Source organism: Aythya ferina, assembly GCF_964211825.1.
Source record: "Aythya ferina genome assembly, chromosome: 2".
In the NCBI taxonomy this organism is placed as follows: domain Eukaryota; kingdom Metazoa; phylum Chordata; class Aves; order Anseriformes; family Anatidae; genus Aythya; species Aythya ferina.
The window spans coordinates 22,942,006-22,969,809 of NC_140297.1; the positions used below are offsets into that span (position 1 = coordinate 22,942,006).

At 38.3% G+C, this 27,804-nt stretch overlaps 1 protein-coding gene across 3 annotated transcripts in view; it reads left to right on the forward strand.

Moving 5' to 3' along the window:
* The window catches only part of ADAM22 (ADAM metallopeptidase domain 22), a 135,042-nt gene that overhangs the window by 13,834 nt on the left and 93,404 nt on the right, over positions 1–27,804 (forward strand). For all 3 annotated transcript variants that reach the window (XM_084508040.1, XM_084508041.1, XM_084508042.1), the window contains one exon: positions 5,044–5,120. In XM_084508040.1, the coding sequence (XP_084364166.1) occupies positions 5,044–5,120 (77 nt within the window). The remainder of the gene's footprint in view (positions 1–5,043; positions 5,121–27,804) is intronic.

Sequence of the window (27,804 nt, forward strand, 5' to 3'; positions counted from 1 at the left end):
CAGTGAGGATCACCACTGACCCTCAATGAGGTAGAATCACAGAATAATCAAAGTTGGAAAAGACCTCCAAGATCATCTGGTCCAACCATCACCCTACTACCAACGTCACCCACTAAACCATGTCCCTAAGCACCACGTCCAACCTTTCCTTGAACACCCCCAGGGATGGTGACACCACCACCTCCCTGGGCATCCCATCCCAATGCCTGTCTGCTCTATCTGAGCAGAAATGTCTCCTCATTTCCAACCTAAATCTTCCCTGGCACAACTTGAGCCATTCCCCCTAGTCCTATCATTAGTTACCTGTGAGAAGAGGCCTACCCCCAGCTCCCCAAAGCTTCCTTTCAGGTAGTTGTAGAGAGCAATAAGGTCTCCCCTGAGCCTCCTCTTCTCCAGACTAAACAACCCCAGTTCCCTCAGCTGCTCCTCACAAGACTTGTGCTCCAGGCCCTTCACCAGCTTTGTAGCCCTTCTCTGGACACGCTCCAGGGCCTTTTTGTAGTGAGGGGCCCAAAACTGAACAAAGTGCTCCAGGTGAAACTTTGCTTACTTTAGTTGCAGTTTGTGTATGTACGTTTCCTCTGGAGATGCTCATTCTTCAGGGCCAGTTTCTGCAGAAAGCTGATAAACAACAAGGTTACTGGAGGGACTATGTTAGAAATTGTCATTATTTTGTTGTGTTGCTTTGGAGCAATAAACATTCCTACATGGGACTGATTGCCCATCTCTTCTACTACTACAGTGATCCCTAAAGCACAGAGTATGTGATTTAAAATAATTGGAATCACATCCCTCTTGGTTTGGCAGTAAGGCTTGCGTGCCACTTTTATTTTTTTAGTGTTCAAGCTTTTAATATTTGTTGGAGATAATGTATCTTTGTGCTTAGTTATTTGAAATAATCGTTTCCACTCCATTTACTTTTGATTTCTTTTGGACTTTTATGGAAATTCTTAAGCTTTGCGATCTTTGACAGAGCTAGCTCTCACATAGTTGAATTAGATGCATACATGTAAGATGCTTCGTGTTTTCTGTAGGGGACCTTGTGGGGTGTTACACTTTATGTACAACTCAAAATTGCATCTGAAAATACTGCAACTATTTTGAGAGTAGTTATTGATATTTTCCTTCTTCAGTTGCATGACATTAATGCTTTAGGACTTTTTGATTGTTTTGGGTGCACAGACACTGCACTTTTCCATTTTATTGTTGGATTCTTCTTTCCTGGCTCTTGTTCATATTCTGCATTTAGTGCATCTCTCCAAGTCTCCAAGAACTCCCCTTAAATGACTAGGTTGTCAGATGCTGATGTGTCACATCCATGGATGTTGAAAAGCCTTGAATTTTCTGAGGAAGTTCCGTGGTTTGAAAACTGAATGAAATAATTGTCTTGCTTCAGTGGTTTAGAGAAGCCTTTGAAGGTATCTTTCTCATTATTCTGCTCAAATGAGGTGACAGAGACAGCATAAATGTACCCTAATATTCTTTCTTTGGGTTCTTTTATTCACATATTTGTGAACCAAAGATTCCCTTCCAGCTGGCCATTTAACCTATTCACTGAGCAGGTGTATAGATGTACTTAAAAATATTGTAGCATCATGATGTTTTAAAGTCCATTTATATATTTTGTACCTCTTAACCAGATATTCAGAAGAACTGTTATCCTAGAAAATGTACTGGCTATTACTCGTAAGGTGCAGTTTTTTGTTATGCTGAATGCAGTCTGTTAGCTGTCATTGAATGAGGGAAATCCGTCTTCCTCTTCATTTGCTGGCTGCATGTCCCCTCCAGCTTCTTTCCATCATGTCTAGGCACGATATGACTTTATATTTTATTTGGATCAGCTTATTTGTCCTGCAGAAAACTGATCTCCTCCAAGTAACGATTAATTTTTTGACACTGATCGGACTTTCTGGGCAATCACAAGCCAAAAAGGGGGAGCGGAGGGGATCAGGATTTCAGTTGTAGCCCGAAGCATGCAGGATTGGAGCCAGGTTTGAAGGGTTCTTTGAATCTGTAGACTGCAGTTTCTGGAAAGGGCTGAATTTGTTTCGGTATCCAAAATGTGCATCTTTGCATCTCAGTAGGTTTGAGATACACTTGAGTTGTGCTTGATTGCATGTGATTGTAAACTTCATGGTGAGTTTCTTGGGTTTGCACCACTTGTTTTGGGGGTAGCTACATCTGTGTAATGTTTTTCAGCCTAATTTATTAATAGACATTTTATCCCATAAATCCACATTAACGGCTTCTGTCAGGGAATAGCTGTGGTCCAGGGTCACCCCAGAAATACATTAGCCTTGTAATTATTTGTCTTAGAGACATGTTCAGAGGAGGAAACTTCCCAGAACAAATCAATACGATGCAGTATACCTAGCAGTGTAAAAACAAACAAACAAATAGAAAAGCCATCAACCATCAAAAATCCCTATGCTCTTACAGCTATATTCTTATTACTGTGAAATTAGTGTATGCAGATACACTTTTTATGACAAAGGCTACACTTACCACATGTAGATTTAGAAATATTAGTTATGCTTTTTCTATTCTCTCTTCCGTTTTGGTACAAGCATATGGTCATATAGATTTGGTTATACTGCATACGTATATCTAATGATGGCACATGTAGCTATGATGTTAGCAAACAGAAATAATAAAGTTCTGTGGAATGTTCTTTGCATTTAATAAGGTAACGATGAAAAGCGAGCAGCTGTGCTGGCATTATTCCTTTGACCAGAAGGTGGTTGTTGCTGTGCAGATAGGTAAATGAAGGTTACCTAAGGTTGGCAAGCATGCTGCAGTGGAACATGTGAATAACTAAACTGGTATTGGCCCCTGCTGTGTTACACAGTCCTCGGCCTGTCATATCCTGTTTATGAGCAGCAGCCTAAAAATTCAAATCTAGCAAGAGAAGGAGGAATTTGAAAACCATATTCAAAGCAAATTCTGCTGCCTGAGAGTTGGAAGAGAAATGCCAATGCTAACGTGACAGTCTGTTGACAGTTCTTTTTGCTGTGTTTGTGGTTAAGCCAGCTGTGGCAGGCCAGGGGCAGCAAAGTGATGGTCCTAATGGGAAGCCTGTATGTGCTGAGGGTGTCTACCACAGCCCCATAGCTGCCTCATGGGTCATTTGGGACTAGCTTGAATCCCTTACTTCTAATTAAGAGATTGAAAAACCAGTGATGTGAAGAAATTACTCCCCCTTCCTTTTTTTTTTTTTTTTTTTTTTTTTTTTTTTTTTCCCCAATAGAAATTAAACTTAATATTGATTGCAATTCATTGCTGAAATTAGCTACTTGGATAAGGTAAGCTATGTGTTACTATATTCGGTTACTTGGTCAAAGATTGCACATTTATTCAAAAGAGATGCTCTTAAATCACCCAGGAATTACAAGAACTGCTTAGTGAAGTACTGTGTCCTGTGTTACAAAGCAGGTTAGATCAAATAGGGATAGCTGAAATTATATCCGACTGAATTTTATCTACTAAGAGGTCTTCTAAGAACCTTTAAAGTTAATACTGCATCCTTCCAACTCATTATTTAAATACTGTGAGTTTTCATGACATAATTTTTTATGCACATTCAGTGCAGTGGCACAGCCACTTTGATGTTTTTATAGATGGCATGCAACCTAAGCATCCTCTAATAAGAAAAGCCTTCTTGACTTTTTTTCTTTTTAGGAATCAACTGTTTGTAAATACATATTCATGGTTGTTATCCTTTTTTCATTATTAGTGCTCATGTTTCTGTATGTAGCAATCATGAGAAAATTCAACTGCAGGGCAACTCAAATATATAATAATAAAAAAGTCATGATTCCCTCAACTTTCCATGCCTTTGTTGCTGTTCTTTTCAAGGGAAGCTGGTATTCTTAAGTCTTCTGGATTTAATGCCTATTGAAAGCCTGCCAGCAGTTTTAGAGAGAGTGAATTTGATGATTCACATTATCCCATCCTGTCCTGTGTTTCCCAGAGTTTTCAACAAATCATTTGTTACAGTTGTACTGTCCTCTGTTGTACTTATTTGGAGAAGTGTGGTAGGGAGTTGTAAGTGTTTTTTCAGTGTTTCTTTTAGATCTCTCTGTCTACATGCTTCAAATCTTAATGGGCAGGTTTCAATGGAAAGAAAATAAAAAACAAAGTTGAAACTGCTCCAAAATGCCTGAAAGTAGCTTTTCGTATTAATTAGTTAAATAACATCACTGGTCAGTTTCTTGGGAGTTTTCAGGTCTAGAAACAAATATTGCATTTGCATGGGATAGCTGAGTGTTTTCTTCCACAACTACTAGAATAAATATTCTCTTTCTGGATGATGGTGAGTTACAAAGTACTCTTAAGTTTGTTGGCTATAGAGTGAATGAAAGCAATTAATTCAGGGGAAATGTACGGCAAAGAGAAAGGAGTAAAGACAGAGATGTTTCTCTAGCACCCAGTTTTGTTTGGTTTTAATGATTGCTCATGAGGTTGGAATTTTGGCAACATTTTGGGGGAGATGGACTAAAGTTGAGTGAGCCAGAGCTCCATAGAAAACACAGTTATCCAGAGTTTATCCCAATGCTATCACCTCTCTATATGGCTCCAGTAGGAGTCTCTCAGAAATATCAGCTTCTTTCAGATAATGTTGGTAAGGCTTGTGCATGCCCTGGCCTGACTGAACTGGTCACATTTCAGCTATCTCCACAGGTCTGTGCCCAGAGCCAGGCTGGTGAATGAGGAGTACCTTTGCCAGAGGCAGTTTGCCATTTGTGTTTGCTCAGGGTTTTACCCAGGGTGGGAGTTCAAAGAAAAGAGACATTTCTTATGGTGTTGGTAGGGGCGTAATTAAGGCAGAGCCTCCTAGGTCACAGGTTGTGGTGTTGGGAATTCTTGAACGAGCCTCAAAGATTCAGCAAACAGATCTTTTATTCACTCTAATAGACTATGATGTCTATTTCAGTGTGGTTTCATTTGGTTAATGGCATGTTGTCGCTTAGTACATCCAAATAAAGTACTGTATGTATGTTTTGTTGTAGCTGAATTCTAATTCCTGTCTTTTCCATTTTGCAGTCTACACACATTGCTCGAGCCAGCTTCCAGGTTGATGCTTTTGGGTCGTCTTTCATCCTGGATGTAACGCTAAACCAGTAAGTGATGACTCTGTCTTACTCTGTGGTTGTTCAAGACCGGTGCCAGTGAAATGTCACTTTTCTATGGAGGCTTTAGAGGCTGTATTATAGCACAGATGCTATATTTAGGTATTGAGTTCATTTGTAGTAGTGTATTTTAAGTTCTTTTATTGTTTTCTCAAGTTCCATTGTAGACTTTGATGTTCCCATTGTTACTAAGTACTAGCTATTTCAGTGTAGCTAACATTTGAGTTGTACAATTTCATTTGCAATCTTTCAATTTATCATAAAGGCAAATTACTGTACTCATGCAGAGCCTCGATGGATATTAAAACATAAAGTTGCTGAAAACTGGTAGCTGTTAGCATTTTAATAACCAAGTGTAAGGTAGTGGAAATAGAGCAATTGTGCTATAGCTAATCCTCAGAAAAGAGCAGGATGGATGGTGGAGAGTGAAGTTTCTCCAGATGCATTTACAGTCTTTTGGGAACAGAGAGTCATTATAAGGCAGTGGCACACTGTGAACTTCAGACTGCGAGGAAAGACTGAACAATAGTGAGCTTAAAATGAAATCTGGTATTTTGCTCTGGACAACGAGTTTTCAAACAGCTGTTTTAAAATAGGACTTGCTTGACTTTCCTTCTCCAAAGCAAAAAGAGAATAAGTAATATAGTAAATGGAAATGCTTGGTTAAGTAATTTACCTCCTTATAATAGCATGTAATGTTGTGTGGTTCAGTGTAAGAGGCAAACTGCTTAATTGCTACAGGTTTCTCTGTTATAAAGATGAACTGTTCAGGCTGCAATAGAAGTCAATTTCATTTCCTTTTCTTTTCACTTGTAAACACATTTTAAACAGTGGCAACCTCTTTATATGCACTGACACAAGTTAAAATCCACATGTGAATTCCTGCTGGTTGCAGAAGGGAGAGGGAATCTATGCACTGTGAGAAGGGGAGGGAAACATGCTGATTTAGAAGTATGGTTTTTACAACAAATTTTAAAAGATTTCTACAAGAAGAATTTCCTGTTGAGGAGGACCAAGTCCACAACAGTGAAGTGTCTGTTGGAAATAGTAATTTTGTTATAAGCGATGTATATTATATGAGAGCAGGTTGCATAATTTTTTATTTTATTTTTTAGTGGCAGGTTAGTGGTGCATTCACAGTTAGTTTCTGAAAGGTCAGCATTTTCCTTTGGGCTGAATTTCAGGTCATCATAATAAAAGTAAATATATTTACTGGTGGTGCATGAAAAGACCAGTTTGGGATGTGATTTTCATGAACTACAACAGTTCCCTCTAGGTGGAGTTTTTGATTACAGACATGTACATGTGTGCATGCATAAACACACAAACGTGTATTTAAAATTTGATTTTTGAGGGGATTCTATTTTTATGTCGTTCTTTTGTCTTCAATGACATTAGACCAGTATTTCTATCAGAGACTGTCAAAACCTGCCCTTAGTGTTCTTGAGTGCCAGAATCCAACTTAAATATGAACTTTCCCTTTGAAACAAGTCTTTTTATAATGTGAAAACAAAATCATTTTGCAAAATTCAAAATCATTTTGCAAAGTGCAAAATGAATACAAGAAGGCTGTAAGGCAATTAAGATGTTTGGCTTCTATCGTGATATTTAAATCATCATTTAGACTACTTCTAAACTAGAAGATCATCTGCAGATCATCAAATAAAAGGAGAGCCAAGAATACCAGAGCAACATTTAAAATATATTCTTAATTATTATTCCTGTGAACAAATCTGCTTTGTTCTGAAGGCTGTATATATTTTTATTTTCTTGTAATTCTTACTTTCTATATTATATTCTGTATTTTCTAAGGGTTCTGAGAGGAAAACACTTTTTTTTTTTTTTTTTTTTTTTTTTTGAGGAATGTTTTTCAAATTTGGCTCATGATAGCTTTATAATTGAAAAGTAGTTGAGTGCTTGAAAGGAGCTAAGTTCAAGATTTTAGTTTTTTCCTCTGGAAAAAATACTGGCTTAGTGTTTATAACAAAACGTCTGCTAATATCAAAACCATGCTGAAGCTGTGATCTGTGGTAAAATTATCTCTTATGCTTAATATACACTTGAGGAAAGTTAAAGGAGATATGGGGGATGAAGAGGGGGAAAAAGTCATTCAAAATACTTGGGTTGTCAGAAAGGAAAGACTTCCCCTGCTTTTGTCAGTCTCCCTTCTTGTAGTTTGCCTGTTTGTCTTGGTGCATGTGGTGGCTCTATGTCTGAATGTGTTTGAGCATCATCTTTAGCTATGGTGTAAATTGTGGACAGTCACAATGAAGTGTTAATTCTTCCATACGGTTCCCTAGATGTTGGTAGGAAAAAAAATCAAAATTAAAATTACAGTAGTAAACAAAGACCTTTTTAATTAAAAAAAAAAAAAATCAGAAACTGAAGTATACCCCTGCTTCTTACTGCCTGTGTGCAAGTAGATTTTCTTAGTTTGGTGTTTTCTTTGTGTGTGTAATTTTCTCTCTTCTCTTCAATTCCATCATTTATATCTGACAATCAGTTTCTCTGTTTCCTCTGCTGTTTCTCTGTTTCCTCTGCCCATGCTTTGCTATACATCCTCCTGCTATGAATCCTTTGGTATTTCAGATTCTATGGTCTTTGTATATTTTCCATCTATTTTCTTACTCAATTCTCTAAAGATTCACACACTGCTTTCTATTCATTCCCCCCACCCTCAACAGTTGTCCCCTCTGCCATTGTCATAGATACCACATAACTTCCTTGTTTTTCTAGCAGCCTTTTCCTTGGCAACTTTTTGTACATTGACAGTTGAGGCTGGCAGAGATTTTTGTGGTCTCCTACTTTTCTCTCTTCCCCTATTGCGTGATACCCTATGCTTTATCTCTTCACGGCACCAGAGGTAATGATAAAATAGAATTTGTGTGTTGGTTGAAGCAACTTTCCTTTCCTTGTCCCTTCCTCTCTCTGTTCTCATGACACTACTCTTTAACAAAAGGCTGATCTAAAGCTGCAGAGACACAGGAGGAGATCAGAAAGCATCACTTATTGTTGACATTTCAGCCAACAGGAAAACTGAGGCCCAGGATGGGAGTGTGCACCAGTCCTGGATGCAAGTAAGAGGAAGGAAAAACAGTTTTCCAAGTGGCATTACAGTGTGCTAGTCTAATTTAACACAGAAATTTGTATGCTTTCTTCTTGGTCATTTTGGATCTCAACCAGTTTTAAATGTGTATTTGTTCACATGGAACTGAAACATTACCTTGAATAGTAATAAAAACTACTACTACTGCTAAAAATCTGATAATCACAGTGTATTTTCCATTTTTGCAGTGGTGGTATTCCACATATATCATTCTTCTTCCTCCCTCCCCCTGAGTTGTGGTAGTGTCTCTATAATAGGCTTTTTCAAGATAGTGTTTCTTTTTCAACTTCTTTTTTGCCTGTTCAGCTGGCTGAAGTATTTACAAAGGAGCTTTCAGATCGAATCAGCTGTATATTTAAAAGGTTCAATCCCTTAGGCAAAGGTTAGGAAAGCCTTAGTTGCACCACATTTTTATGAATCCATTGCCTCAGTGTCCTTATGCATACAGAATTGTGTATAATGGAGCTGTTTTCTGGGGCCATCTTCGTTAATGCTTTCTTCAGCATTAGCGCATCTTGGAGCTGACCGCTGGCCTGTTCAGGCTGGTGCTGCTTGCAGGCTCCCCTCCTGAACACATCCAGATCTGGCCATCAACCCAGAGCTGTGCATGACCTTCATAGCAATGGAGTGTGCTTAGTTATTTATTTTTTAATTCCTTCCCATTGAAGTTTTTAATGCCATGAAGCATGTGTGGCTCAGCAAATGGCTATTCCCTTTTTCACGCAGAATACTACTTCTTAAATGTAGCCACGTGACCATTTCACACCTTGGGTTGTAATTACGTGATCAAACAGCAGAGCTTGACAGAAAATGTAGTGTGTTTCTGAACACCTCAGTGAAACACTTCCAGTGCTGTGAAACACTTGTGTCTGTTGGAGGAGGCCTGGGCCAGGGCGCATCCAGCTACTGATGGAGCAGCAGAGATCTGGTGGCAGAATAGCTCAAAGCAAGCTGTGATCATAGTGCTGGAGTGGAGCAGAGTACTCTACAAGTTTGTTAATCAGCAAAACTTCAGTATCTGTGTTTGGTGGACAGGCTCTGACACAGGGTGACCACACAGAGTTTGCTTTGTGGTAACCATTTCAGTCAAAACATTAGGTCCTGGTCCCTTACTGCTACAGCAGCATCCTTCATTTGAGGGCTCTTTTGTCACACAACTTTTTGAAAGAGTGAACAAGTCAAAAGTGTGAGGTTCTCGTGTTCATGGTGCTGGGAAAGTGCTCTGAAGGACTATGAGCTTGAATAAGGACTGCTCTGCCCTCCCTACTGACTGTAGTTTTGGTGGAGCACACTTACCACCTGCTTTCTCTTCTTGCAATGAGAATGTAATTCTTCTGATCCATGTGTTAGTGGAAAATAATCTCCAAAGAAATAGTTGACTGGACAAGATGAGTTTGGCACCACTACTCTCTGTAGGAAGTGTATGCACTTTTCTTCTCCCAGCATCCCGGTGGAACACCAATAGTCAAGAGTCATGACAATGACATCCAGAAATGACAGATCTCAAATTCAGGAAGTTTACCAAGGCCTGCAAATACTTCATTTTCCATGTGGAAAACAAATGCCTTTTTCTACTAGCTTATCAAAAGCTAGGCAAAACCAAAGAAGCTCATTCAGAAAATACTGGTAGGTATTTCATATATCCTGGTCCTCAGTTAAATTATTTCTGGTTAATGATACTAGAAGGTTCCTGGCACTTCAGGAATTAATTATTCTGCCTTGCCACTGAATGGTTTTTGCAGCTTCTGCTGAGAAGGATGCAGACTTTCCTCATTGCTTGTGTGGAATTTTTATTAGGAATGTCTCTTAGCTGGGGTTTTGTAAACCTTAGAGAATCAGATCAGAAACTTCATAAAAAAATTCCCAATACTGAAGCAAAATAAAAGGCAGCTTGACAGACAAGTGCCAGCTTTTTTCATGAGACAAACTGCTGAAACTTTCTTTGCCTGTAATTTCTCTTGGCAAATGGTCTCTAACACTAATATCAATGTGTCATGTAAGCTGTAAATGAAAAACATATTCCTAAATTTGCTCTAAATTGTAAACATTTGTATGTGTGGAATTCAAAAGGATTAGCTTCCTGACATGATTTTAAAAATTGCAATTAAACTGTTTCTGACTCTTACCATTTCTGGTAAGCCTTTCTCCCAGGTTCCCCCCATGGGTCTTACACTCCTCTGATCATCTGGTGTTCTTGCAGCAAATGCAGGTGGCTGTTTGCGGTAAGTGATGGCTAGATCAAATGTGAGGAGGAGCAGATCTTCTTTTAAGCTGTTTTGGATCTCCCTGAAGTCCAGCCCAACCTCTATTAGATATTTTAATGAATGCCTTTGCTGCGCACAGTCCCAACTCTTCTTACTGGCAGCTGGAATTTACTGGGATCTAGGGAATTTAAGCTATGCTCACTTCTCTTATTTGTGCCCTATGTGTGCCAGCTCAGGAGACTCACTTTGGTGTTATAACCTTTTGCTAATTGATTCTTACTTAAAATAATGCCTTTTTATTGCCATATGAAAGTGCCCTTACAGTGTAACTGTATTATTTAGTATCAATTTATAGGTAGCACAATGTAGACCAGGTTCAGGTCTTTTGAATGAGGTACTGATTGATGTTCTGAAGTATTCCGAAATTATTTGTTTGACGTGATTCAAGTGCACTGTGATCAGAAACCCAGCTACCAAGCAGGATTGTTCTTTCGCAATCCCATTTTGAAAAGTCATTTATCTTTCCCCCAACCTGTAGTGGAAAAATTAGTATGGTCACAATTGCAAACCCAATGTAAGGAACGCTTTCTCCCTGATCTTGTTGCTTAATTTCAAAGGTTGATTTTGTTCCCTGTGAGACTGTTATTCTGCAACTCCATTTGCAATAGCATGTTTTGCTAATGCATACTCTGTATAAATTGGTTTTCAATGACTTATAATTTTCTTTTTCTTTTTTATCTTTAATGAGAAATGTCAGTTCTACAACAAACATTCTAATTTTGTTTGGGCTAAAAGACAAGGAAAGGTGAGAGAAAATTCAAAATGGTTTCTGAGGCTAGGGAGAGTGACTGGGATTATGCAGTTAGATCTGTGTAGCATCTTAATAAAGGATTGCCATCTTTTTGTTGTTGTTGTAGTTCCAGGCATATTTTGAAGAAGTATGGGAATGAATAGTTTGTCAAAATAGAAGTTGTTTTATGAGTATTAATGGTTGTTATTTATTACCCTCAGAGATAAAGGTTTCAATATCATTTTTAGACTGATAAAGCAGTGAGTTTTTCTCCCACCTTGGTATCTATAGCAAACCAGCCTTCTTTTTATTACAGTAAATAGATTGAGCTCCTAGATCTTTGAGAGAAAGTCATCTTTGAAGTCTGTTAATCATTTCCATACCTCTTCCCTGATCTCCAGTTTTTGCTGAGTTGCTGCTCATCTTTGCTGAGTTGTAGACTGCATTTTGTCAGTGTCACATGTAAAGGTAGCCCACGCTTCCCATTTCTATCTGATTTGTACCTCTTTATTTGTATAGCAAACACACAAATTGTTTTTACTTCTCTGCCAAAGTGGGAGGTCCCATTCAGTTGTTTATTTATGTAGTTGCCCAGATTTTCCAACTAGTTTTTTTCTTTCTTTCTTTTTTTTCCTCCTTTTTCTTTTATTATGATTATAAAAAACTTCATGCTTCCAAACATTGAACTTGTTATTTGGTAAATATGGACTATGTTCTTTGATCTTACTGCATCAATACCTTTACTGTTATTGAATTCGTAATCCCGTATAAGAAATTGCTTCTGATAACTCTTATTTTATTTTTCATATTATACATTCATTTTAAATTATAATTTTTTTTTGTTTTGATTATTCCCATCACTGTCAAAATATATGAATATATATACATACATACATATATATATATATGTATATATTTTTTTTCCCTCAGCCTCTACCCCTAGATGTTTGGAGATACATGTATGACATGTGAGCCCACTGCTAATTTGCTTTTTCAGATTACCACAGTAGAAACTGTGTTTAGAAATTGGCACAAAATGATTTTTCCTTGGGTGGATCCTGAATACTGGTTGCACAGGTGTATCAAGGACTTTGGCAATTACACAAGGTATAGCTGTGAAGAACTTGCAATTTTGTAGCTGTATGATTTTCTCTATTTGAGGAGCAATACAGCTGCTGTTTCCTTTTAGTCAGACTTCAAATGTTAGTTTCTTAGAAGCTAATGCAAAGCCACAGTGCAGCCCTCAGGGAAAGGGAGGAAGAGAGAGAACAGCGTGTGCACATGTAACAACGTGCATATATATAGTGCCTGTGTGTGTATGTTGTGCTGAATGAGATGGATGTCCTCTAGTTCACTGATTTAAATTTATCCTGTCATCATGGTGTTATTTGCCAATAATACTCTGAGATCTCTCTCTGAAATAAATACGGATGTTTCCATTGGCCTCGAGGATGTGTAGATGTCCCCATTTTTTTTTTTTTGTTTTTGTAACAAGTGAATATTAGTCTTGAAAACCTAGCTTTGCTACAGAGAAGAAATTTTTGGTAATGATTTTAGTGGAACAGGGATTCCACTGTCAATGTGATGCACCCATCTTTTAGAACAATTCTCTCTTTATTGGTAAATGCTACTGAAATCAACACAAGTTTGCTACTGCTTTCAGTTTCTTTGAGACTTGGAAAGTTAATGCGATGTCTGTGAAATGCTTGCAAGTGCTTATTTGGCATTCTGGTTAATATGAAAACATAAAAATATAAATTGTTTCATTTATCTGTTGCTTCCAAGTGTGTCACTGTAAGGTAGTCTGAAGCACCTGCAAGAGAATTCCCCTGATGTCTCTGAAATACCAGCTCAATGGCTTGTGACTTCTAAGAAAAATAGTGTTTAAAAACATTTCTACATGTACACAAGATCTGTGCATCCCCTCATATGTACTTTCTTAATTCATTATAAAACACTTCTGAAGAGGTCAGCCTTTTTTTTTTTTTTTTTTTTTCCTCTCAATAGATTTGATAAAGAGTATTTTACCGCATTATTGTAATTGAATATATTAGAAACAATATTTATTGGTTTATATTAGTCTTTAAAACATATGGGATTATCAGCACTGAGTACATTGTCTTTCCATGGTGTGATTTTATTATTATTTTGTCACAGAAATAATTATATAAAATATTAGCATATATTTATGTATTACTGTGCATTTGCAAGTGTGTATGTGTGTAGAAAGAAACTGATTGATTATTCTGGAGAGAGGTTATCATTTTATTGTTATAACGTTTTTCTTTCTTGATACTTCTTAGATTACTAGATAATTTAGGAGCTACATATTTTATACACACATACACAGATCTCTTGTATGTACAGATTAATTGTGCTGTATTTAGCATCTTTAAAGTAAAAAGGCTTAAGCTGGGGAACGAATCAAATTGCATGTTTCAGTGTCTATGAATTTATCTTCTAAGTGTTAAGTATCTCCAAGGGGCAGTAACTTTATCAGTCAAACAACCTCTTGCCATTATGAAATCCTGTAAAAGAAAAATTAATTGTATTTTGTATTTAGCTTTTACGAAGCGACTCAGATCGTCTATGTATTTCTGGATTTACTGCTGAAATACGATCATATCGTCATATGTTAATATTAGTTTGAGCACCAGAGTTTTTGCTTGATTTTTTTTTTTTTTTTTCTTATGGTTTAACAGCTAGTATAAGATTTGTGTGTACGAATGCAAGTCTTCTATTTTCACAGCCACATGAGTTGGTCTCATAAATGCTGTTATCTTTCATGTACTATGTCACTTCAATTCTCAGACCATTGTGGCTATAAAGCTGCTACTGTCCTATGTATTGTTATTTATAAATATTGATCAGAGTAAGACATATGAAGACAATAGTAAATATGAAAATGCATGAATTGCAATGTGAATAGCAAGTATTTTCTGTGCTGTCATTTAGAGCATCTCCTTCATGAGTCAGCAGCCTTTCCTGCTGATACGGTTCCCTTCACATGCCTTGCCTTGTGTTGTCCAGTGCTCTGTCCTGCTTTTTCCTTTCTCCTTGAGAACTGCTTTGGCATCGTGACCTTTTGTGTGTGTGCATTAAAAATAGAAACTAATTCAGTAATAGAAACAGTGAAAGCGCTGTGGACCTTTTAGCTTGGGGCTCAAATAATAGCCTCAACTAAGCAGTGAAATGCATTGAAATCCCCGTTTCTAGACAAGGAATTGAGTGATACACAGAGCCAGGAATAAAGATACGGATAATGAAAATTAGAAATTCTTAGGTTTAGGTGGAGTTGAAGGACCTGAATGATACTGTCAGTGTTGCAAAAGCACAACATTTAATTCTGGGATATTTTTACACAAGGAATAAGAAAATCAGCCCTTTTCTACTCAGGACAGTGGTTCTGCTTATGAAATGTGTTTTTAGTTTAAAGACTGAATCAACTGGCAGTATTAAAATGCTATTTTATTAACATGTGGTACATCTTACCAGGCAAATAACAACGCTGGATTTGTGAACGCAAGCTCTACTGGCTTATCAGAGCAATGGATTCTGGTGCTTTCTGTGTGGTGCCTGTTGCAGAGATAAAATGCTACCTATGACGTCTATGGCCATTTGTTTCTGTGTTTCTGTGGAATTTATATCACTTTTTTTTTTTTTTAATCATGTTCTGCTAGCAAGATTCAAACCCAGTGTGCTTACATGGGCTCACACAGTGGCTGGAAACAGGCTCCTTTTGGCAGACTTTCTGTGTGGTGTTTTGTCTTTAATGTAATTGTTTCATTTGGTTGGGACCTGCCTGGGAGTAAAACCTCATTTACAGAGGAGTGTGCCATCTCATTTAACATGGGAAGTTTGTTTCCTTGAAGAAAACAACAAACTAAACAAATTCTGCACCTTCATGGGCACTGCTCTGGTCCTGGGTGCATTAGCGTGAGCAACATGCCCAGCACAACCACCCCTCCCTCAGGGACACTTCCCTCCTCCTTCAAAACATGCACAAAAGGCAGGTTTTGAATCCTGAAGAACCGATTAGCAAGTGCACACCTGGTAGGGAACTGGTGATGTTGCCTGTGGTGCTCTGTAGGTCAGGTTTGGCTTGGCTATGGCCTGACTTTCCCTCAGCTCAAACGCTTGCACTCTTCTGATACTTTCCGGGCCTTCAGACTGTGCAGTCTGGGATTCTGTGTCACTGCCATGCTTCTGTGATGCCTCCCTTTTATTTTTCAGTTATATGATGATCAACTTTTCCTTTTAAATAACCTGATTTGAACAGAACTCGCTATGTCTCTAAAATTCTTCAGACACGTTCTTGCTTCCTATTTAGTTTTACTTCATTGTCCAAGTTCCATTATGAAATAGTTACAGATGAATCCAGCAATGAAAGATACCTTATTTATATTGCTCATCAAATAGGGCAATAAAATTTAGGTTTTACAGAAATAGAGAGCAATTTGCATTGCACAAATATATTAAGAAGCATTTTAATGAAATGAACCATCAGACAATCCTGATAGAAACACTGAGCCATTTGGCTGTTTTATGGTCCACTATTGAGAAATTATTTTAAAATTCCTTTTCGGTTTCAAGTGTTTTGACCAATGAGTGTGGAATCTGGTTATATTACCATAAAATACAAATAAATTAATGTGCACCAGCAAATAACTCTTTATCAATTGACTGAAGGACTGGACACATGGTAATAGTTCTCTTTCTTAAAAAAAAAATAATGTTAGAAAGTATTTATCATGTGTCCTCATTCTGTTCCATTTACTTTATTTCTTCCATCCCAAAGGAAATAAAATGCTGTCATTTGGTGTGATAAACAGCTAGATGAAGGAAGAGAATCAGTTTGTACTTTTATTAAAGATGACCTACAAAATGATATTTCTTCTAAATTGGGCTTTTGCCCTTTTTTGAGATGCAAAAGGTGAATTGAAAGATTTTTTTTTTCTTCTTTCCATTCTTTGAAGAAATAAAAGTACTTAAAATTCAGATTTTTAATAGCCAAATTTATTTTTATTCAGCGTTGCCAACCTCATGTCAAATATCCTTGTTCTTGCTGGAGGCTATTGGGAGGGGTATAAATATACAGGAACAGTTTGGTATAAGTGGAAAACCTGGAGGTGGGTGTCTCAGGGGCTCTCCTTGGGTTCTTGAGTCAGTTCAGAATTGTGTTGCTTTGCCCTGAATTGCCAGCTTCAGTAGAAGCTGCTTCGGAGAAAGAATATATTATGCTCCACAAGAAACATTTTGTAGGTCTGGGATCTGGCTCACATACACATACATCCATCTGTATGGTACAAGGCAATGGTCATTCTCAGCAGAAGCTAATGTTCTCAGCCACATTGGAAATGTGTATGTTTATATAGTTAGGTTTCTTTTGGCAGAAGAATTTTTTTTTTTTAATTCAAAAAAAAAAAAAAAGATTTGCACAATCTGTAGCAAAGAGCTCATTGTACCTGTTTCACCTCTTAGTATAACTTCATGTGCTTATGTGAAACTTCTTTTTAATAGCACCCTTATCCTTCCTAGGTCATTTTTATAATTCATCCCCTAAAGTAAAAGCCCTTCTGAGGACATACTAAAGACTGGCCTAAATACCAAAAACGTGAGATTTGTTACAGAAGAACAAAATGAAAGTATTCATATCCAAAGGGCATGACAGAGATTAAGCCCCTGGTTGCATGTTATCACATAAACTGTAGTGACAGTTCTGAGACTCCAAACCATTGTAAAGATTACTTAATACATCATTTGAAAATCCTCCTGGTCTTTTTGAAGGCTGTGTATTTTTGGTATCCATTATTCTGCCTAAGCCAGGCAGCCAAAAAAGCACATCTTAAAGTTTGACCCTCTACACAGCAGCTCAGTTACAGCAAAGCTGTGCCTTTTCTCATTGTAAATGTGGCACTCATTGTGGCACCCATTCAGCCTCCCTTTCACAGAGACAGCCTTGGCGGCGGCACTAAAATTATAATTGTCTCTCTGCTTATTATTGCTCCTGTAATGAATCACACTTCCCATTTGGTCTGTCAAATTCAGATAGTCAATGAGGTTATGTTGAGAGAAAAGGGGGAAAAAAAAGGTGGAGTTACTCATGTTTTCAGAGCAAGGAGTAAGGAAATATAGATAAATCCTCACTGCCTAAAGAGATTGATATTTCTAAATATCACTGAGGGAACAAAAAGTTTTTTGATATGTTGCCTCAGGTTTTAGCATCACCTCTGTTTTTTACTTAATTATAAGAAACAAATTTCTCCCACTGACTTTGGAGAGAGGAATCCAGCTGAAGACATCAGATTTTCAGTGTGTTTCTGCCTATGCAAAGTAGCCACACAGATCACAGGGGAAACTTCCTAGAAATGAGCCAAGGAATACATTTGGTTTATTGTACTTCGCTCTGGTAGGTTGCACATCAGTAACTAGAAATTGTGAAACATGAAGCTGAAGAGAAACTGCAAAAATCAAGCTGAATATGGTGTTGGAAAGAAGCTGCTAAATCTAGCTAGAGAGATTAATAGTAATAGATTTCCAGTGTTAATGAAAAACGCTGGCTGGAGTTTTTAATTTATATTTTCACAGCCTTCGCTTTGGTACAAAGTGAGAGGGTTTCTTTTGTCTTTCTCATTTTGTAAGAATTGTTAAATCTTATATTACAATGTATTTGCTGGGTGAGCTTGCTGATCTTTAGCCTGTACTAATCCATAATCATTCCTTGATCTTAATTTCTTTTGGTATAAGAGGATGTATTTATTTTTGGTACTTTGCCATAAAATCCCTGCTAATGGATTTCTGGTGTGCTAGAAATTTTGCAATAGGAACAGATACAATGGTGTTCTGATGGCCTGCAAATATACGATGTGCTGCCACTTAAATTAGGCAGCTACGCTGTACTCATGCTTGGCTCTTCCCTTTGTCTGTCTCCGTAGATAGACTGTGGAAACATAAAGGATGCAGTTCATCACTTCTTACTGAATATGTTTATTTTCTGTGTTTGGCAGCATGACCAAGGTAATTTTGCAGCTGAGAATCACACCATACTGGGAGCTGAACTAATGAATTTCTGCTGTTCTCTTGATGACCAGGTTCTTGCATGTGTTTTTGTGAGTTTTGAGCTGTGAAAATCATTTTAGTTCACTTCAGTCCTGCTCCATCTGAACAGCAGAAATGAAGCACTTTAGGCCCAAACATACAGGTTTGCTGGCTGATGCTATTTTTGCACTTACCATTAAATTTTGGTTTAAATTAGCCAGCTAAGATCTTAACCACATTTGAATGTAGATCTACAGACACCGCGTGCTGGATTTCATGTAGTAAGTTGGAGCTTTTCAGTAATAATTCTTTCATTTATCCCACACGTTCACAGTTGGTTGTTTCACAAGTACAAAAGCTTGAACATGACTTGTGGGTTTATTTGAAGGACAAAAGATGAGCCTTTCTTTATGATTAAGTTTCTCATAAATGATGGGACATTTCAGGTTGAGACTGTGTGTGGTTTATCCCCAAAAGACTGTCAGATAAAGCTATTGGTACCGGCTTTCAAGGACAGACTGCAGAAGAGGGTCTGTGGTAGATGCCTGAAAATAAGCAGTTGATGCTGAGGCAGGGAGAGATGATATCACTTTAATCTTTTCCAGTATTGATGCCAACAAAAATATTGTAAGATAAACTTCTGCTGCTAATCATATATCTTTTGGGTTTGGTGCTGTATTATCTCAGTGATCGGGCACTTAATATGGTCTTTCAACTGGTCTCATCCTCCTGAGGGTCTGAAGGGTCTTTCTGAACACAGTACAAAATAGTGCTGGGACATCATTGTCTTCTGCCCTACGTGTGGAGTATTGCACCACCTCAAGCAATTTTTTCTCCTGCCTAGTGATTGGCAAATTGCTTTGGGTTGTTGTTGGGATGAGAAAAGAACATTTGTGCTTGTAAGGAAGGAAAGGAGAGCACGGCTCATATCCGTGCCTTCCTTCTGGAGAAACCAAGCCACTAAACAGGTAGGATCATAGAATCACAGAATATCCTGAGGTGGAAGGGACCTACAAGGATCATTGAGTCCAACTCTTGCACAAAGTTGGTCCTAATGCACAAGACCACCCCAAAATAAATCTGAGAGCATTGTCCAAATACTTCTTGAACTCTGGCAGGACTGGTGCTGTGACCACTGCCCTGGGGAGCCTCTTCCATTGCTCCCTTCTGTCCCACCCCTTGTCCCTGCAGAAGCATAGTTGGGCCAGAATGGGCTGGATAAGACCTCAGAGAATTGTAAAGTGCACAGCACTAAACTAGTGTCCTGTAGACCTCTGTTTTACTTACAGCTAGTGACTTTGGTATTGTGTACATTGAGAATTGGGATATTGCCTGTAACAGTGGTGCGGAAGAAAGCAGGGAAGAAAGCTTACGTTCTATAGCTTTATTTAGTCATTTGAATTGCTGAATCTTTCTGGGATTTACACTTTAAAATGTAATTTCACTTTAAAATGTAATTTGCATTTTTAGAATGTGTTTCAAAAAATCCTCATTCTCTTGTGTACATATAGTAGCATATAGTATAAAAGAGTCTTATCTTAATAATAAAATTGCCAGTAAGCCAGTGCATAAATATCCCAATACCTGTGCGGGGCTGAATGGTGTGTAATAGCTCAAAGGCTTCAGAAAGAGATTTCACTGAGGCTCCCTTGCTAGATGATCTGTTAACTTTGTAAACGTAACTTTTATTTCTTTGTAAACTTACTCAGTCTCTTATCCTGGATTAAAATGTAGTACCAAGAGTTTGTCATTAACTTTCTGAAAAGATTTATCTCATCTTCCTTTTTCCTTAAAATCTCATGTAACCATTCACTGAAATGAAATCTTAATAGAAAGGATGGACAAGGTAGAAAACTTCACTGCATGTCTTCTTAAGCTGTAATGCAAACTAATTTTGAAGAATACCTATATTGACTTTTTGGACTTTGAACAGAAAACGATCTTCAATCAAAGGAAAAAAAATAGAGCAAACTTTAGGTAGTCTATTGGCATATGTTTATCTCTGAATCATTGTGATATTCTTCTTGTTGGTCCATTCTGTAAAGCTGATGGATTAGACCAATATGGTTTGACTACTAGCTGTTTGTATAATTCAGCTGGAAATAGGTAGAGACTGTCAGAGAATCCAAACAAACGTGTTGTCTGAAAGCTCTTCACAAGTAGCACAACGAATTGTATTAGTAACTTCAGTAACTTCTTTATGCTTTTTTAAAATAAATAAATGTGTACACAAACACACATGCACACTTACCTATATGCATATATACAGGTCTATTTGTGCTCTCCCTCTCTCCTTATAGATCTATCTGCATTTAAGACTTTGAGTAATTCTTGCATGGTTACTGCTTCTAGCAGCAGTGTGCAAAGGCTGTTTACAATGGAATCGTCTAAACATTGTCTGAGCGTACAGACATTAGTATGATATAGGTAATGCATATTTCGGACTTGGCTTCTTATATGGAAGATATACTTGACTATCTACATCCTAGAAGATTTTTTTTTTTTCAAATTTTTTCTTACTTTTTCTGTCTCATTCCTCCCCAGACAAGCAGACTGTGCAAGAGAGGCACTTTGCTGGCACTTGAGGCGATTGAGATCTTAACTACTTTTATTTTATTTCTCTTGCAGATAAATTCTAAAGGGTGGCTTTTTTTTTTTTTTTTTTTTTTTTTTTTTTTTTTTTTTAAGCAAATACTCTGCTTTTATTTTGGTTTCAGTTCTTGCACCTTGATAATCATGCAGATAATTCCCAAGGGCAACTCACATTTCTCACGAAAACAAACATGAGAAAAACAAGGCAATTACTGCTTGGTCCTTGCCAAGCCTGTCATAAGAAAATATTTGGCTTTAACTAATTTGGTTTAAGACAATATGGCTGAGATTGTTTAAAAATAATAATAATAAAAATTCTCTCTGCACCTCTTTCTGTCATGGACAAATTAATTTAAAGCAACAACATACAGAGAACATAACAACACTTTACAGCACCAGCAGTATAATAAAAGTATTTAAGCTGACCATCAAAGAGGAAGAAATGTGAACAGAGCAAAGGAAGTCCACCATGGTGCTACTGAATTGACAGCACGGGACACGTGGGTGGCTGGGAATGAGTGAGTAATGAGTATTCTCCATCCTGTTGGCCCACTTGTCCTTCAATATCTCTGCACACAAGTCTCCTTGTGAATTCAGACAGCTAACAGATGTATTAATACTCTAGTGTTGTGTCAGCTGTGTCACTCCAGCAGAAAAAGGAGAAGATGCTAATGGAATTTCACATCGGCTGTAGCAAACTAAATTATGCTCCCACAGTTGGACAACTGCTGCCTTTCAGTTCTGCTTTATCCAAACCTAATAACTGGTTTTCATTTATGCATTTCATATTTTCCATGTTTAGACTTGTGTATAGCATAAAATAAATGTTATATGTCAAATTTTGCCCTTGGATGAGCATTGGTAGTTCTGGTTGACTTCAGCAGGAGCTGCAGGCAAACATCCTAAAAAAAGAATTTGGCCTCAGATCTAAAATCCATTTTTTGCTGCATCCTGTATTCCAGGAATGTGTATCTCCCTGTTTTCCAAGTGCAGCAGTTACCAGCATTGTTAACCGGTCTCTTTCAGTTGTCCTTGGAAAGCCAAACAGAAGGAGCTAAATATTTCACAGGGCTAAGAGGCCAATGTTTGAGCACCACTGAGACCTCAGCCCTTGCTTTCTCAGCCACCACCTAACTAAAGCATTTATGATTTTGTAAGTGTGCATGGAAAATTAACACCCCCACCATCCATAGAGTGATCTGTTCACTCTATCCATCTGTAGAAACTGTTATATCTGTGCTTACTGGGATAGTGTTAATAGTGTGACAGTGTAAGTGTTTTCTGTAATTTTTAAGCAGCATTTTTATGCATTGTTAATGTATTGGAATTATGTAGCCACATTTTCCATGGGGTTTGTGCATGTCGCTAACAACCTCAGCTGTGGATTACTGTTATTACTTAAGGAAGAGGCAGAATACCAAGATGGGGGAGGCAGCTCTCTGTAACAGAGCAGGCAGAGGAGTGTATCAGAAATGAAGAATCCTTTCCCCTCCTTAGCCCATATGGCCAACAAAATTTTCCAACTCACTGCAAAGGAGCCATAAGACAAAGGAATTTAAATTAGCTAGGCAAAGAGTAGTGCAGAGGGGGGGAATAATCAATATACAGAGAACACCTGGAGAAGCTAAAAGCTGCATTAGGTATTTTCCCAACAGATTTCGATGATAATTTCATGCTGTTGTAAAGCAGGATTGCTGGCTTGCTGGTAAACTGGGTACCCTGCTGTCAGTAAACTGAAACTTGTGAAAGCACAGAAACATTTCTTTCTCAAGTCACATTTCCCCATTTAGCAGGAGAATTCCCAGTACCTAACACAGGACTTTGCCACCCCAGCTGGGTTCTCTCAGCAGTTGGCTGCAGAATTTGCTTTTCAGGCATGATGGTTGTTTAGTATGTACAGCAAAATCAAAAACTTTCCAAAAACCCAGTGTTTGGAGCATTGTCCTGGGATGTGAAACACTGATTTGAGTATTTTTTTCTGCAAATCAGCCTAAACAGGGATGTTTAAAACAGGTCTACTACCTGCCTTGTTTCCTTAGGTGTTCATTAGTGCTTTTAGCTTGTGCTGTGAGTTGATGCTGAGTAGATGCTAAAATGAAGTAGAGAAATGCCTCAGTAATCTGTGGCAGCTCTTCAGGGATGAGGCTGGTGTCAATGTCAGTCTGAAGAACAAGGAGGATTCACTAGTATAGTAACAAAGAAAAATTGTATTAAATTGGAGGGTGTGAGTAGATAGACTTCTATTTATGAATTGCAGTGTTTTTTCTTTCTTTGTTCTTCCTTACAGATACCTCAGATAGGCATTGAAATAATTGTCATTTATTCAGTCTCTAACCTTTTTTTAGTAATTTACAAATAGGTGGCCACATTCCTAATTTCTATAATCATTGGATAATAATGTGAATTATTTTAATATAATACCGGGTTTTGTTTTAATGGTATTTGTGAATGTCACGGTTTGTACTTTCCTTGACCCTCGGTATAATCATCAATGAGATATTAATTTGTCTCATGAAAATTTATCTGAAATTTTTCTATGTTAAGAAATGTTTTAAAACAGAAGATTCTTTTTTTTTTTTTTTTTTTTTTTTTTTTTTTTTTTTTTGTGAGGATCCACTGGAGATGTGTCTCTTTAATGCAAGATTGAATAACCTGTTCAATCACCTTTGTATAAAGGTACTTTTCTCCCTTAATACTGATTTAATATCTTTAAGGTTATCATTTCTGTAAACACATAATATTTTGGTATTTAAAAAAAAAGTTCTTGAAGTTTTATAAAAAATTTAAAAGTTTTTTTTTTTTTTTATGCAAAAAACACATGGAATTTAAATATGAAAAAACAGCATTAAAATAATGGCTAACACTTATTTGCCTTGTTGTCTTAGTGTGTTTTGTGGGAATGCACTGTTTCTATCTTCTCTACACAAGAATGTTTTCTCAAGTCTCAGAGCAAAGCAACATTTAATGCTCCTTTTTAGTGTCTCCACTGCAGAGATCATTATCAACACTACCTTATTCTTCAACTTCAGCAACCCCAAAATCAATTTGCAGGTACCGTGTGGTATCTGCTGCACTAAAGGGTTATAGCACTCTGTAGAGATATTACTTCTGTACCACTCTGCTAAAATGCTGCAGATCATATTTCTGTATTTGAAAAGTGGAGATTTCAAGGTGACCTTCTAGGTATATTTATACACAAATATATATATATTTTTTCTGCTCTCTTGTGTACTTGGACACTGTTAAATTTAGAAGCTCCACTGCTTTTTCACTGCGTACTCTTGCACTAGTTTTGCTGCCTCCCACAACTTGGGGACTGCTTCTATATAAAAGGGGATGACTCTATAACAAGTAGATGATTTATCTAACAAATCACCCATCACTTCAGGGTGATAGTCGCCATGCTTGAAAGCTGGTGTTAGGACTCTCTAGGACTCTCCTCAGAACATAAATGTCAAGTCATTATCTTAGCAGCACCCTCAGCAGTATAATTCTAATCACCCTCTCAAATTGTAATTTGACAGTTATTTGTCATATTTATTTGGTTTTGCTGGTATTTCAGGGTTATCCAGCAGGATGCAAATGAGTCCATATTTTGGGATCCCTAGTGTAAAAGCTGCCCTTTCCTCTTCCATGGTGTTTGCCAACCTTTTCATCCTCCTCCTTCAACTCTTTCTCTCTTGTGTGTTAGAAGCTACTGCTGCCAAAATAAGCATGCCAGGTCCTACCCCAAAATGGGCTGCTCTGGGAGTTGGGAGGGAAAGAAGGCAGAGAGCAGAGCCCTCCACCAACCCAGGTCCTGGCATATGAACTTGCTGGCTTATAAAGCACTCTTTTATTCTGGATTTCAGCTCTGTGCATGTGTTTTGCATCAGGCATGGACATCATTGTTTTTTGCTGGGTGCTCACTTTATCTTGCTTAATGAGACTGAGTGGGTAGCCTTGTACTCAACATATTTTACTTGCGGAAGGGAATTTGCAATCAGATTTTTTTTTTTCTTTGTTGACACTCAGAGCTGCAGTGCTTGTTCACTCAGTCACTCTGTGATTTTTCGGCTCAGAAGGTCTTTTGGCTTAACATGAGTGATGCTTCTGCTACTGGCAGTGGGAACCAAAGCTATAACACCCATGCTTGTTTCTCAGGTTTTCTGTCCCTACCTGTGAGTCTTACGTAACAGAAACAGATGAAAGCACCACAGTAATATGTTTACATAAAATCAATAATATCTGACCCATCTGAATGGTGTGGCCACCCTCTCTCTCCCCATTTAAGTTGTGTCCTGGAAATCCATTTTAACTTCACAAGAGAACCAGGGTTGAACTCATTATGTTCTTCGGTGGTGCTGTGGATAACAGGGTGTAGAAACAGGAGACAAGTTTGGGAATATTTTATGTAACCATACCTTTGAAACCCCTGGCTACATCCTGTAGAGACTGGTCTGAATTCAGGGGAAATTAATCTGCTCAAGCACACACATCCTCTTTGCCTTTCTGCTTCAGGCCAGCAAAGCTGCTGGCACAAAATTATGCAATACCCAGCTTGCTTGTCCCAGCCTGATATTTTGGTGTCACATCTCCACTACCATCAGTTTAAACTTTCAGAAATACATTCCAGACTTGGGCTTCGGTATGTGGTAGGTCTTTGCTGTGGCAATGAACCATGGCTGCTTTTACATGAGTTACAGAAACTAATGTAGAGCTAAGCATTTATTAAGAGCCTTAACAGTCAAATTATCTTTTAGCAGTTCGTTTTAAATAATAGTGCAGCTAAAATGGATGCACTGAAATGGTGGCACATCTACGTGTTTCTGAGTTATGTTCACCCATCTGTGGTCACCATGTGTCCTCACTCCATGTCCTGAGGTCCTTGTCAGGCAGTGGACGTTAATGGTGGTGATTTCTTTCTCAGCAGTCTTGGGTCCATGTAGTGTTATTGTTATCTGCCACCTAATCACTGGACAGCTGGCTGTTAGAGCTAAAAACAAGTTAAAATGAGCTCGAGGCCAGCTGCAGCCTGCCATGTGGGGAGGCCTTGCAGGCTGCTTGGTTGTACAGGGCCTGAGGCCTCTTGCTAGCAATGGTCATGCGCTGCCTACATTGCCCATCAGGTACCAGGTGTTGCTGTATACCTGGCAGAAGGACTACCTATGTCATGTTGAATTTTGAGACAGGTAGACAACTTGCCCTATTTTTTACTGGGTAAACTCCCTCTTCCTTTTTTATTTTTTATTTTTCCCTCCTTTCTTCCGTGGGAGCAAACATTCACAGCCATCACGTAATACAGTGTCTAAATGCAGTACCTAGCTAAACTTATGGAAAAATGCTTAGGACTGAAATCAACATATGTATGCTACAGCTAGTTTCTCTTGCAGTGTGAAAAACTCTTCTGGTTCTGATGTATACACTGTCATTACATGAGGATTGCTTTTTCCTTGTGTCGAAGCTCAGCGGCATCCCTTTCATAAACAAGAGGTTGTTAAGTGCTTCCAGGCCTGTGCTCGCCTGGACTTCAGTTTACACATGAAACGAGTCAGGATCATTGCTGATTTTATATTGGTCTTGGATATTTCTAATTCCTTCCTGATGTTATGGGCAGAAGAGTGTAAGGTGTGCACTTAATAGGTGAAAGCAGATCATGGGGGTTGACCACAGAATCTCCAAACCCCAAAGCTGTAGCTATTTATGTCCCAGGACCTACAGCGGTAGTAATTTGCTGTGTGAGCAGTGCATGCAGACTTGCAATATGCACCCTCAGGAATGAGATACATTCAGATACTTTGATGGTGAAAATGGGTGGGCATATGTCAAAGACAGCTACTAAATTGAAATGAAAACGGGAGAAGTCTGTGATGTCTTGCATGCTGAAACAATCTGTAAGGGAAGCGCTGTGGCTTTCAGCTCAGTGCTTTTCCCATTTTCCCTTGGTGGGTTAGAGCTATTTTTAAACTCAGTATCTTTTAAATAATGCATAAGTTAACAATAGAGACTTATAGTACTGGAAAAAAACACGAATGAGCTTAAAACAACCCAGAAAATCCTAACCAGACTGCTTCCAGGAGGGTCTCTGAGAGGAACAGAGCACATTTGTCTGTTCAGTTTCCAGACATCTTTTGTAAAATTCCATTTTTAGAGCGAATCTCCTGTCTTTGAACTGAGATCTTTCATTTACAAAGCACCTTCCCAATCAAAACAACTGAATAAATACTATGATGAAAGAAGTACCTCACTTTGTGGGTTGTGTGTTTTCACACAGCGCAGCCCAATGTAGCTGTGCAAGTACCTTATATCTGTGGATGTCAGGAGAAGGAGGATCAGGAAAACCCTTCTCCTCTGGGAATGGTATGCATGAATGATTCGGTGGAGCTGTGTGAGTGCAACTTGTCCTGCTCTTCCAAACAGCACCAGATACACATGTGCTCAATCACTATCCTGTGAATGGGGAGCCGAGCAGCCACAGCATCTTACCCCAGGAAAGATGGTGCCTGGGGTAGTTAAGTCCAAGGAGCTTGTGCAGAGAGTTTGCAGTGGCCGTGCTGTGTCTGTGGGGCTGGCACACATCCATGGAGAAAGATGAAGGGAAAGTAGTGGCTGGGAATGTCGTCACCGCCAGACCAATTTATCTGGCCCCAGTTGCTTTGAGAAAAAGTGTTTCAGGGACTGAGCTGCTGGCAGATTAATTGTCCTGGCAGCTCACAGATTTGTAACCTTTGTGGTCATGAGGCCAGTGTAAGCAACAGAAGCCTCTGCTTGTGTGTGAACTGTGCCAGGAGGCAGGAACTGCAGAACTGATTTCAGTTCTTCTTAAGTGTTAACCTCAAAGTATTTCTGAGCCTGAGCTGGAGGACTGCAGCCCAGTCTGCCCAGCAGTGACACAAGCAGGGAGTTTAGAGATGGGGCAAGACACTGAAATTAAGAATGTACCAGGGGCTTCTGGTCTGCAGCATT